This window comes from Cyclopterus lumpus, chromosome 21, assembly GCF_009769545.1.
Source record: "Cyclopterus lumpus isolate fCycLum1 chromosome 21, fCycLum1.pri, whole genome shotgun sequence".
NCBI lineage: Eukaryota > Metazoa > Chordata > Actinopteri > Perciformes > Cyclopteridae > Cyclopterus > Cyclopterus lumpus.
In genome coordinates this window covers 18,373,371-18,386,650 of record NC_046986.1, presented here as the reverse complement: position 1 = coordinate 18,386,650, position 13,280 = coordinate 18,373,371, and the positions used below count along the sequence as shown (strand labels likewise).

The following is a 13,280-nucleotide window of genomic DNA, read 5'->3' as shown; positions in this document are numbered from 1 at the left end:
TCAAGCTATTCAACACTTGATTTGGAAACTTTGAAATGCCATGCAATCTGTTTGCAGAACCGATTCAGCTTATGACACAGCAGAGAATAATTGTTTTTTCATTTGAGAGGGGGAAAATCGCTTTTAAATATCTATAACTGTCAACTGGAACCCATTTTATCCCCTGAAGATATTTCACATTTTATAGAACTGCTTTTTTTCCCTGGAAGTGAAATCGAAACAGAACGAAGCGGAAACACACTGCATATATATTTGGTTTTATTGAAGAAGAGAGATATGAATAGGTAGCCTGTTTTAAGGCACCTAAAAAAATGTACAACAAAAGCGGAACCATTTATTTATTCAGAATACAAAAATACACATCTCAGTGACTCCAAATTGTAATAAATAGTTAACCATGCATTCTAACCATAAAAAGGCACAGAAAACAGTCACTTAGTAGTCATGAAAATGATCAACTACTTTACCAAAATCATCCAGATAGTTATACAGGTGACAACTGTAACAATATATTCCATATGTGAAAACACAACACACATCATGTCATTTAACCATAGGCAATAAATATGCAAATATTGTTTATACCTACATATATTGTCTTAAAAATGAAAACTGTGCCATTGTAAACATAATGTAAACAAATGAAACTCACTTTTCTCCCATCACTTCAGGAACCCGCACGTCAGAGGCTATCATGTCATTCCATCTTTTAGGGTTCCTTGCATGGGTTTCGTTTTTTTTTTGTTGGGAGACCAGGCAGTGTGCAGCATTATTTACAGACCACTGGAAAACACAGCGAGGGAGAAAGGTGGCTACTTCCATTCTGTGTGGAAAGGTCGAGCATTCTCTCGCCTGGAGTCTGGGGCCCGAGAGACCCCGGCAGACACTTTGGATGCACAGATAATGGAAACACGAACAGACACACAGCTCAGGACCAGCAACAGTATTAGTGGATTCAGTTTGGTGACTGCATGATGGAGGTTTCATAAAACAAAAACCTACTGAACAAAAACAGCGTGCAGCAGTTAGTATAGCGCCCCATTTAAAGCACATATTAACAGAAAGGCTTCAACTTGGACTAGACCTAAATCCAGAGATTATGGCTATTAGAAGGCCAGCGGTCATTAAATAGATAACAATTAATCTGATCTACTTAATGAAAAAAAAGACATGGTCACACTCAATAACAATCATCATTAATAAATAAATGTATCGTTATTTAAACAATAATGATATTACTATTGACAAACAATGAAATGGTTATTTATAATGTTGACTAATTAATAATATTAAAACTGTTTATTGGTGCATAACATTTTATATATTAAATGAACACCTTTTAACTTTATATTCGATGGTCGATGATTATAATACTTTGTTAAATGGCTAATAAATAACTTGTAAAGCATCTATAGATATTATTTAGACAGATAGTTTGTATACTTTGTTAATGTTTATTAATTGGTTTCTGGTCGGTCTATCAATGTAAGGTGTATAGATGTTTTTAACAAATTCATAATACAGTATCTAAAATTCGACAACGTGTACAACAATAAACTGTTAATAGTGTAATCACAATGTAATTGTTATCATCTCTTATCAGCAAATGATGCAATACATAGCAAAACAAATAATTTGTCAACATTATTAATACGTAATTTCATTGTTTGACTATTAACTACAGTTCAATTAACTACATATTGACCCTTTATTAATGATGGTTATTATTAAGTATTAGCAAAACAAAAAAAACATATATTGTGTCTTGAATTTGATTGATAGGCTTATTGATTTCTGCAACGCGGCGGCACACTGAACACAGAAGCCTGAACGATTGTCGGCATGAGCAACAGCCAGAATGAGCTGTTCGACAGCGCGAGTCAGGGACCGTGGAGGGGAGACACCGCCCTCTGGTGGAATACTAGAGACAGCACATGCCGATTCAGCCCCTGACTCACTCACATTCTATTATTATTTAGGATGCGTTGATAGATGATGACAGATGAAAATGTGTGCACGTGTTAAAACGTAGCACTCGATATTCAGTAAATGGAATTTAGTAAAAACTATTTTAGAGTTATTCCTCTTAAAAAGGTGAACAGGCAGAATTAAACCTGACACACAAAGCAACACATTGCTCTCCAAAAAGGGGGAAGTTATCAGAGTTGAAATGGCATGATACAATTAGTTGGCAATCGTAAGTATACAATTGCTGATAAAAGGGTACAATGTGCACAAATACATTGTGATACATATTAGGTGTAAACACAACAGTCGTGTCTGCCCATTCTCCTCATCCGCTGACACAGTCCTACTCTAGTGTATCATCCTGGAAGCACAGAGGAGCAAAACTACAAACTACCGAACCGCTGGAAGAAATTTGGAGTCCATAAGAAAGAAAGCACTCTGTCTACGGGGCTTAACTGTTAAAATCTAATCCCCTAAACCTCAGGGGAAGAGTACATGTACAAAACGCTTTCTTTCAACGCTTTTTTGTTTGTTTGTCCCCCCCCCACCACTGATAAACATCATGCTAGAAAGCTGCAGAGACAGTATCAAAACAAGAGATAAAATATTGCACCATCATTAGAAGACAACAGCCTTATCATGTACAAGAGATTAGAACAGAAATCAACAACACACAATTGTTATGGTGTAATATACACAATCAAATGTGTAAGCTGTTGACAATGCATGCCATGTCAGCAATCTACAAATGCGTTAGACTACAACACAAACATGGTTTGCATACACCGGTGTATATATATATATATATATATATATATATATATATATATATATATATATATATATATATATATATACAGTGCATATATGTATATACAAACTTAGCATCACATATAGAAATATACCCTGTAATGCCACCAGTCTTAATAGAAACTAACAAGGTAAAAGTAGTGTTCTATCAATGTCTCACTTTGTAATTTAAAGAAGAAAAAACTAAAGTAAAATAATAAAGCTGCACTTGAACGATGCTATGCAGGCCGCAGATCAACTGCTCTGTTACATATTAAAAAACGATATCTAACTGCTATTCTCATTAGTGTTAAATACTGCGTTAAATTGCCAAAAGTTAAAAAGTTGAGGTGAACCGTTACTTCTATGTAATGATATGAGTATTTGCACTTGCATGAAGCAAGAAGTAGAAAGTGCCTTTTAAGTGTTTCCTTAAAAAATAAAAAAAACTCTGCCACCCTATGGGTGATGCGGTTGGCTTCGTGCCAATGTCCATCTCCTCCAACCTTAAATGGAATTAAGAACTAAGACCTACTGGCCTATTTAATTTAAGAGGCGCGACCTGAACAAAGTCATCAATGTTTTCTTAGACATTCACTTTGGTACTGATTTCACATCCACAGAGAACGTGTCCACTTACAAATATTAATTCCAAATATTCACACCTCATCAACAGCTTTAAAATAAGAAGAAGAAGAAGAAGAAGAAGAAGAAGAAGAAGAAAAGAAAAAAATTCTTATGACTTCTACCAATAAAGCACATTTTACACTAAAAGACTGAAAATATGGCACTCGACACAAATCTTTGACACATCGTTATCATGCAAACAAAATAAATTAAAGCTTGGAAAAAAGAAGAAGAAGTTGGATTTAGATCAAAAAGGATGCTTTCAGTAGTAACAAATGGCATCGTAATACTTAAGTCATGTAAAACTTGTTCAAGTGTTATTTTGCACAGAAAAAAAAAGAAAAAAAAGAAAAATAGAATCAAGACACTTATCATGCAATTCAACATATGTAAAGACGAGCAAGCACGGCATGCGACAGTATCCCACTGTTTATCCGACCTTCCAGACCACCGGCGGCACTGTGATGTCACACCTTCATCTTCAGATGTGCTGCTGAACCCCCGAAAGGCCGCGTCGATGCATCCGCAGCTCTGGGACGCCAAGTGGAGCTCAATCCCTCGCTCATGGAAGTCCTGGTTTTTGCTACTATTGTTATCACAACTCAAACAACAAGTCGACTGCCAACCGTACGGTTAGTTGCATACCTGATTGTCCGCTATGAATGGTTATTAACTTAGAAATGGCTTTTCTTTTTTTCTTTCTTGTGTGTGTGAAGATCCATGAAGTCCGTTTGCATTTCAATCCGCTTTTTTCTCGACGGTCATTTTGGCACCGAAGCACAAACAAACACACCGATGTTGTCTTGCGAACAACATCCCAAAGGCGTTCTCAGCAGAGGGATACAAAAAAAACACACACACAAAAAAAAAGAATCCAGCTCTCCTCGAATACTTTCGCTGCCTACGGTGCTGCACACTCTTCCACCGATGGGGGAGGGGGGCTTCCCGGGTTAGAGGTCCACCATAGAGGCCTTGGCCAGGTCTTTAGTTCCCTGGAGAATTCTCTTCATATGACCCACTTTCGATATCCCCAGATCCTGGGGGGGGGGGGACAAGGAAGCCCAGCACATTAAAAACACACATACGCATTTATGTTCTAAGTCAAGTATGAAAAACACTGAATTATCTCAACAGATGGATCCTTTACTCCAGGGGTGCATGAGGCCCGGCGTATTGACTTTTTCCTCTTTGGTTATGAGTGAAATGACGGGCAGGACATCAAGATGAACTGTAATAACTTCAATAGTCACATCACCTTTTTCATCGAGCACCATCATCCGGCCAAAGATTTAAATTAATACTTTATTACAGCGTTTTGTCACCAAATGCAATTTTTTTGACTTGTAAATGATAAAAGGACGTATTTGTATGGGCTTTGTCTCGACACGCTGCGACACTCGAATAGAACATGTTGTTGTTAATAATCCTCTGAAAGGGTCGATGCTGATGTTCATGAGAGCATCTGTGGGAATCACACAACTGAATGACCCTGTATGTTGTTCTGTGGTCAGCAGTGAAACAAACACATTAAAAACATAAAAAAACACAATGTTTTAGTGGGTGTGCCTCCAACAATTAAATATCACAAGACAGTTGTGCACACGGCACCGCTAACCTGCGCCCGTCGTACCAAAGTCTGGATTACCAACCTGGTGACCTCAGCACATTTAATTGTGCTGAATTAAAAAGACATCATTTATATATATATTCCTTTAGTTACAGTAAGTCAACAGAGGTGTTACAACTTTGTTTAATTGTTTATCCAGAGCTATAAATAAAGGTTATTTTCATTATTGACTAATCTGTCCATATATATATAAAAGTCAATGAATCATTAAATTATACTTTTATATATATATATATGGACAGATGAGTCAATAATGAAAATAACCTTTATTTATAGCTCTGGATAAACAATTAAACAAAGTTATAACTAACACCTCTGTTGACTTACTATAACTAAAGGAATATATATAAATGATGTCTTTTTAATTCAGCACAATTAAATGCACTAACCAGTTCAACTGCAAAAGGCCCAGTTTTGGTCACAGTTCTTTAAAGACCGAGTAAAAAAAGTTCTACTTCGTATACTTTGTGATCCATACCAGGTGCTTTCACTCTGGCAATCTAGTCTTGGATGTATTTCCTCACAGATGAAAGAGGAGCTTGTTTTTTTTATGTCTCCCATCATTTCTTTTCTTTTGTACGCGCATCGTTTCCACGTCAACGGTGGCGCACACTCGGGCATCGAGCGGCCGTCCGACATTAAGAACGAACTCAAGTGAACACGTGGGAATTTTGTGAGCTGTGCATGTTTGTATATTCGGGTAAAACCAAATGACACCGACTCATTTCATTCTCCTCTCGGGACTTTTTACACATTCATACATATATATATATAATATCACAACTAAACTGGCTGACTTTGCACTTTTGACCCCTCGACAACCAGCCCAGTTTGACCCCTCCCCTCCCAACCATGGAGGCTTCCCCCTCTTCAGGAGACACACAGTGTTAGCGGGTTACAGCGAAGACTCTTTCACAAAGCAACGATCAGACAGTAAAGAAGCCAAGCAGAGCGATGCAGAGCAGGGAGACATCTAACAGGATAAAGAGCAGAGGAAGGCCAGGAGACAAGAGAGAAAGAGTTGATTGTGGGTTGGACGAGACGGTTCACACAGATTCACTGAGGGATCGAGGTGTGTGCGTGTGCATGTGTGTGTGTGTGTGTGTACCTTCAGGTCCCTTCTCTCCAGGTGCAGCAGCTCAGAGCCTCTGATGTCGTGTCGGATGAAGGTGTCTCTGTACTCCCCCAGACTCAGCTGTTCCAGCCAGACGCCCACCTCCTCTGTGCCCCATCTTTCCACTACACACACGCACACACACACACACCGACACACACACACACACACACACACACGGGGCAGAGCAGAGAGGGGCTCAGGGCGCCTCACAGGTATACACACACACACACACACACACACACACACTGCCACACACCAAAAGCTCTCACTCCCGCACTTCACTCAACCGCCTGTCCCATTCGTGCACTCTCAGGAATATGATATTTGCAAACACAACCCTCACAAATGGGCACAACTTTGTAATGAATCAATCACTGGAGGGGGAAGATGGAATAAAGATGGAGGGAGAGCACCAGAGAGGAAGGGAAGAGGGAGAGCAGTGGCGGCAGCTGGCGGAAGGAGTTTGACAAAGGCCAAAGGTTGGTCAGAACAAGGCGGCGGCCGATGCCGTTCCTGGAAGACTGGGGAAGGGGGGAGGGGGGGGGGGGGCATGCATATCATCGACCAATACCAGAACACACGGAAAAAGGTAGGAAGTAAAGGGAGGCGGAAACACAGCCCAACTAATCAAGAACCAGAGGAAGGGCCGACACTCTTTAACCCCATCTGTCTGTTGACCAGCTCTTATTGGTCCTATTGTGCATCAGAACATCTACCCAGCTAGTGCGCAGCTACGCACAGTCAGATTTGATCATCTGTAAATCAGATATTGACTTTAATGCGCAAGAAAAAAGATTAGATTTCCCGTGAGATATTTGAACCCTGCAGCCTCCCCACGCCCCCACACCCCCCTGTTTGCAGCTTTGTTCTTCTCCTGACTTTGCGCCTTCTGAAACCACGTCGACGGCTAGATGAGAGCATGAATGGAGGGGCTGGGGGAGGGTGGGGGTGGGGGTGGGGTGCGAGTTGATGGTTGGAGGTGAGACTGTGGGATGTAACACCTCAGACACACACCCACTATGCATGTTTCTACCAGCGGTTTATAACGAAGCGAGACCTTTACGCGTGGACTTGTTGGAAGAACCCGAGTTTGTTGAGTGTGTGTGTGTGTGTGTGTGTGTGCATCTTTAACGTGAAGTGTGTGTGAGTGTAAACACAGTGGTCATACAACACTGATGACACAGGACGGCAGCACCTCCAGCTGATCGTCCTGCTCTCCGCTAGAGGACGTATTTACTAATCTATAAGTGTTTAATTAAAGTGTGGGACACAGAAAAACTTGCATTCTTCACTCTAAACTCACACATTGATTGACAAATTTAAAATACGCTTCTTGTGTGGACTGTATTGGCGCTCTCTGATACCGTCCTTTACAGTGGCGTAACGAGGCCCACAGAGATCCCCATGGCGGACGAGGCGGACTCTGACTGTCTCCCCATCCTTTAAGCAGCCTGTCGGTCCGGCCTGTTCGCTAGTGAGGGAAAAGGGGGCACAGCCCTACCTGACTGAGGGCTCGTCTTCTTGGCGGCCTTCTCCTTCTTGAACTTGGGCACTATGCGAAACATGCTGCTGCGACTGTTCCTCTTGCCGTAACCCAGAGAGTGGTCCTGGTACATAAGCACAGTCAACCTATAGCCTTTCATTTAGCTACTCAGCTCTCCCGTCACGTGGAGCCACGTTACACAGAAGACACACAGTACATGCGTGCAGAGGGCTTTCAGTGATGGTGTGCAGGAGTAAAACACAATGGTGGCAATGTTACACACGTCTTTATGTGTGTGTGTGTGTGTGTGTGTGTTTAGCTGAGGCTGCTCACCTCCTCATCGTTGGGCTGCAGTATGTGGTAGAGCCAGGGGATCTCTCCCAGTTTGCTCAGTTCCAGATCCACACTCTGCAGAGCACTGGACAGCTGATCCTCCTCTGGGGGGTCCAGTTGCTGCAAGGCGGCACACAAATAAATTAAAATAAGACCGCAATGTGTACTATACCAGAATTATCCTTTGATGTGGAGTAAAAGTGAACTCACCAGAGAGACTCGACCCAACAGCAGAGACTCGGTCTCGTTGTACAGAGCCTTGACGGTGCTGGCCACCTCTATCGCTGTGTTTCTGGTCAGACTCTGAAAACGGGACAACAAACACAGAGAAATATGTTAATGTTTTGAAATATTTCAATCAAAGCTGTGCACTCACAGGTTCATTAAAACGTGGGTTTAAACTTGACCAACACACAGCGACGTCCCGATGCTCGCCCTGGAGCTGTGCGATTGGTGTCGATCGCTTACCTCCGGGAACTTGGGGTGTGTTTTGTTGATGGCGTGAGACGAGGCGTTAACAGCATGAGCCAGCTCCTGCTCCAAAAGCCCATTGGTCTTCGCAGCCTCGCATATCCTGTGACAGAGCACATGTCGGTGGGCACCATTTATAATAAAATAGATGAATAAATGCTGATTTTAACACATCTGTAAAGCCCGCGTGGCCTTCTAGAGCGAGACCCGATAGTCACGGGAGTGCACGTTTACCTCGTGATGAGCTCCTCTGCAGCTCGGGCGCACATCTGTACCATGGCGGCCTCCTCCTCCGTAGCCAGATCCACGGACTGCTGCGGGTAGAGGTGAGGCCGCAAAGGAGGCTTGTCATACTTCAACTTGTCCTCCCACGACTTCAGCGTGTTCTCAAACGCCTGCAGGAGGGAAACCGGAAGGATGAGCGCATATCGTGTGAAGCAATACTCGCAAAGCTCTGTCCATCTACTCAGATCCCAACCCCCTCACTCCTTTTATTTTAAACCTTCCGGAGCCCAACTCCCTGCCCTCTGTCTCACCCGGTCTCTGGTGAGCATCTGAGCTCGGTTCTTGTGCTGGATCTTGATGACTCCGGGCGGCTGGATCCAGGCCTCGCCGTCCACCTGAATGGGAACTCCCTCATCCCCCAGGATAGTAATCTTCACGGTCCGACACTGATTTCAGGCAGAGAGGGACAAACACACACACACACATCACATACCCAATATGTGTGTGTTTTCCTTTCATGCAGTTTGTTTTAATGTGCCTTCTCACCTGTGCAATGCGGTGGTGTTGCAGCTTGATGACCCTGGACACAGCCATCTGCATGCTCCCAAACACCGCCACGACTTCCAGGATCTTATCGTCGAACGACGGGGCACAGAAGATCTGCACGGCACAGCGATGACATCAGGCAACCAAAGAAATACCTCTTTTGTTCTTACTGTCAATGTGTGTTTAAAAAAAATGCAACAGCACTTCATAAACGCACTAATTTAATATAAACGATAGGATTTATGAAGAACTATGATACCTGACCTTATAAGTCATTATAAAATATTTGTATTGATGCATTATGAATTATGTATCAGTGCTTATACAGTGCTAAGTAAATCATAACGCGTTATAGAAAGTGTTACAGCATATATATTAATAAATCTGAGCTGAAGTTATGCTTTTTATCGGAATCTTGATGAGTTAGAAATGGACTTTTCTCTGACTGACTGGCCCAATATTAATGTAGAATTAATGTCCAATGAACACCACAAATATTGATTAGAATTATTACAATTAAATTGTTTTCTCATCCGTAGTTTATGGCACAAAGGAATAATCTATAGCGGGACAAATTGATTGTTCTTTTCATGACATTTGTTGACAACGATAGAAACATCTTTATCCTTAAATGTAATTTTAAGCCCATATTGTTGTCCTTCCTATATACAGTATATAGCCACCTCAAAGGAGACCGGTTGCCTCGTCAGCTCAGAAAATTAATTGTTTCTGAAAGGAGAGACTCCCGACAAGTCTGCTATTGATCTCTGCCTGCAAACTGCCCATGAAAAGGTCAAAGCAACGACGAGTCAGCATCTGCCCGAGAACACAGAGAGAGGCTCAGCAAAAAAAAAGAAAGAAAGAAAATTCATTGGATACATTTCGCTGAGATTAAACGATCAAATAGCGTGATGTCATGTGTGGTCCGAGTCACTAGATGGAAACCAAACCCCATTCAACAAAGTGTCCTGCTAATGTATGTGTATTTTAACTCTACTTTCATTTCATATAAACTCACTCTTTGTTTGATCGTGAAGCTGTAATGTATTGGTGTGTGTCTGTGTGTGTGTGTGTGTGTGCAAACGGCCTCTAATCCCTTGTACTCTGGGCCTTAAACAAAGAAGCACACATATCTCTCTAAGTGTCCCCTCCCCTGCACCTCCAGGCCATCGGGGTCATGCTAAACCAGGATCCAGGCAGTCTTGCCATAATTAACAACAGAGAAATCAAGAGGGGAACGTTGGTTAGAGGTGGAAAAAAACCCCAATAAAAAAACTCCCCTTTTCCTCCCTAAAGGTGGTCTTAAGTCGCCTGACGAGGGCTCCTCGAGTGTACTGGAAGTGTACTCACATCATCCTCCTTGGTGCCGCCCCAGAAGTTGGTCCCGCCTGCGTAGCTCGGAATGTTTAACACTGCGATCCCCTGAAGGCTGGGCAGGGGGATGTACTGGCCGTCGCACTGGGGAAGACAGATAATAACCGAGCGGACCAGTAAGTGAAGGGTAGCGGGGAAGCTGTGTGTGTCCACAGGAGAGAGTCGGGGGAGTCTGCAGGTTTCATGAACATCGGAACTAATGCATTGGCAAGCATCTGGCAATATGATATGTATCATGTCACAGGGGTCTCCATTCAATGCACGTGTTGCAATACTCGAAGCAAGGAGATATATTGTGTTGTTTTCTAGATTTTAAAAGCAGACAAAACACGACACCATTCACATTAAATCAGAGTAAAAAAAAGTTTGCTTTTGTTATGCACTCAGAACAGTGGGATCCACATGTGCATGTCTCATGGTCCAGCATCACAACACAAAGTGAACCACTGTCTGTCACAAATACATGCATGCAAACTATCCATTAATACTGTTTTTAAGAATCACAAAACATAATATTGTGATACTAGCCTTTTTTCACTTTAACTCCAATTTCACAGCAAAAGCCATAAAGCCGTAAAAGAAAGACAATTTCTCATTGAACATAATCAAATTTCTGTAGTATAAATGGGTATTTAAGAAAACCTGATACTAATCCTGAATACCCAAATGTTGAAGCAGGATGCCATATTTAATACAATTGAATTATTTTGTCTCAGCAGACTATTTCAACCTTATATTGGGAGGACATCACTTCGTGACTCTCCTGCACCCGACCAGATCAACACTCAATTCACTGGGCCGCGAGTGTTTTTCTTCTTCTTTTTCTCTTGTACATTTCCGACTGGAGAAGCGTGTCAGTCGGCAGCTGTTCTGGACACGTTGTCTCCCCCGAACGCTCCAAATCAGTCGCAGAATAAATTTGAGGTGAGAAATAAGGTGTGCAGTTGCGACATCATGCCTCCCCTTACATCCGCAACACTGCAGCAACACACGAAGGAGATTAAGTAGCAGCTCAGGAGAGACTCTCGAGAAGTGGCGAGGAACATCTTCATCTAATTCACTCCCCACTGGGTGCAGACTGGTGGGACTACAGATTACTAGTTTCACAGGAAAGCGTGCAGGATGCCGCCTGCTTTGTACATGCGGCACAACTGTGTCCTCCAACCGTTCCTCCCTTTCTCACCTCGAGCTGGACCTTCTGCTCCAGGTTCTTGTACGTTCTCTGCAGAAGCTCCTTCGTGCCCAGAACACCATACCACATCATGTTCTTGGTGCGACTCCTGCGTGGGAGGCAGCAGAGGGTGAGACTGACAGTGTGGTGAAAAACAAAAGGCTTTTTACACCGGACAGATGGAAGAAGCCAAGACACGAGAAAGGGCTTTTTCACAATTATTTCTGCATTATAAGCATGAGCAGTGGGCATGAACATGGGATTACGGGGATTGTAATACAAGAAAACAAGCAATATCAGCTTGACTAATCACAATAAATGGAGTACACAAGGCAGAATACACTTTAATCACAAGTAAAGCTGTGTGAACACAAATGTAGGCAATGAAGAACCTTTGTGATTAATTGATGGGATGGATGTTGCCTGATTGGCTGAGAGATGCCCGGGCGTCTCACCTGCACTTCTCCGGGTGCTCCTCTCGCTTGTTGTTGAACTCCAAGGAGATCTTGGCGTCCAGGCCAATGCCGAAGTAGTTGTTCATCACACACTTCTCCATGTAGCCCTCTCTGGGTGGAGAAAAACAACAAAACAGCCACACACAAGAAGATAAACAGTCAGTAAGGTGTAAGCTCACTCACAAATATACCAAGGACAGAATGACGGATGTGGATTTACACACGAGTTGTCGGAGAGAGAGAGACAAGGACGGACGTTCTAAACAGTGACGAAGATGGGAGGAGACACGCAACGAGAAACGCCGCTTACAGGGAGTCGAGGTCGGGGTCGATGAACGGCGTGGCACCGAAGGGGTCGATGTTAGCCAGCAGCATCTTGCTAATGATGGAGCTGCCAGCGATGGAGGCAGCCAGACCTGCCCGCAAGCCTGCACACACACACACACACACACACACACACGGACATCTGAAGTGACCCCCTGTCCTTGTGTGTTTCGTGAAGGTCAGGGGAGGGGACGCAAACAGAGATCTGCATGCTTACCGGGGCAGATGATGCGTGTGTTGAGCACGGGCAGGTTCTCCTTGCTGGTGGTGAAGGGGGTGATGGTGAAGGAGCTGTAGGACTGGGTGCTGCGGCTCACCCTCCTCTCCGTGGGAGAACAGGGACTCTTGGCAGCTGGAGACAGAAAGAAAGGTTCCGATCACTCGTATCAATGTGTTTCTCCGATCACTCGTATCAATGTGTGACATCTCTTATTTTTGTGTATGTGATGCCACCCCTCTCATCCCACCAGGGGGCACAACAAAACCCGCCCCAGCTGCTGTGAGTGGGTACGGGAGACATATTGGGAAGAAAACAAACAAATATTAAGAAAAGTAAACATTCCATATAATTAGGTTGATACTCAATGCTCAGTCGATATCGAAACATTGTATTCATATTCATTACAGTACACATACTGTATATTAGTACTTTTATTCTAACATTCGGAATAAAGGCCAGGACTGAATAAAAGCAAATATGTATTAAGTAACGTCCTTTTAGAGAAAAAAAACCTGTGTTCTTGAAGTGAGGAAAAACACTGCAAAGTTAA

At 42.9% G+C, this 13,280-nt stretch overlaps 1 protein-coding gene across 4 annotated transcripts in view; it reads right to left on the bottom strand.

The window, feature by feature from the left end:
- Window positions 1-2,833: 2,833 nt before the first annotated feature.
- The window catches only part of dgkh (diacylglycerol kinase, eta), a 49,285-nt gene continuing 38,838 nt past the window's right edge, over window positions 2,834-13,280 (bottom strand). For 2 of the 4 annotated variants that reach the window (XM_034562150.1, XM_034562149.1), the window contains exons 16-29: window positions 12,728-12,862; window positions 12,497-12,614; window positions 12,187-12,297; window positions 11,744-11,840; window positions 10,537-10,644; window positions 9,187-9,300; window positions 8,952-9,086; window positions 8,650-8,810; window positions 8,413-8,518; window positions 8,155-8,247; window positions 7,945-8,064; window positions 7,630-7,735; window positions 6,120-6,250; window positions 2,834-4,421 (exon numbers count right to left, since the gene is read on the bottom strand). In XM_034562150.1, the coding sequence (XP_034418041.1) occupies window positions 4,335-4,421; window positions 6,120-6,250; window positions 7,630-7,735; window positions 7,945-8,064; window positions 8,155-8,247; window positions 8,413-8,518; window positions 8,650-8,810; window positions 8,952-9,086; window positions 9,187-9,300; window positions 10,537-10,644; window positions 11,744-11,840; window positions 12,187-12,297; window positions 12,497-12,614; window positions 12,728-12,862 (1,622 nt within the window). In that variant the 3' untranslated portion in view covers window positions 2,834-4,334. Of the gene's footprint in view, window positions 4,422-5,377; window positions 6,251-7,629; window positions 7,736-7,944; window positions 8,065-8,154; window positions 8,248-8,412; window positions 8,519-8,649; window positions 8,811-8,951; window positions 9,087-9,186; window positions 9,301-10,536; window positions 10,645-11,743; window positions 11,841-12,186; window positions 12,298-12,496; window positions 12,615-12,727; window positions 12,863-13,280 lie in introns of those variants that run through there. The other 2 variants (XM_034562151.1, XM_034562148.1) reach the window with 2 other exon arrangements.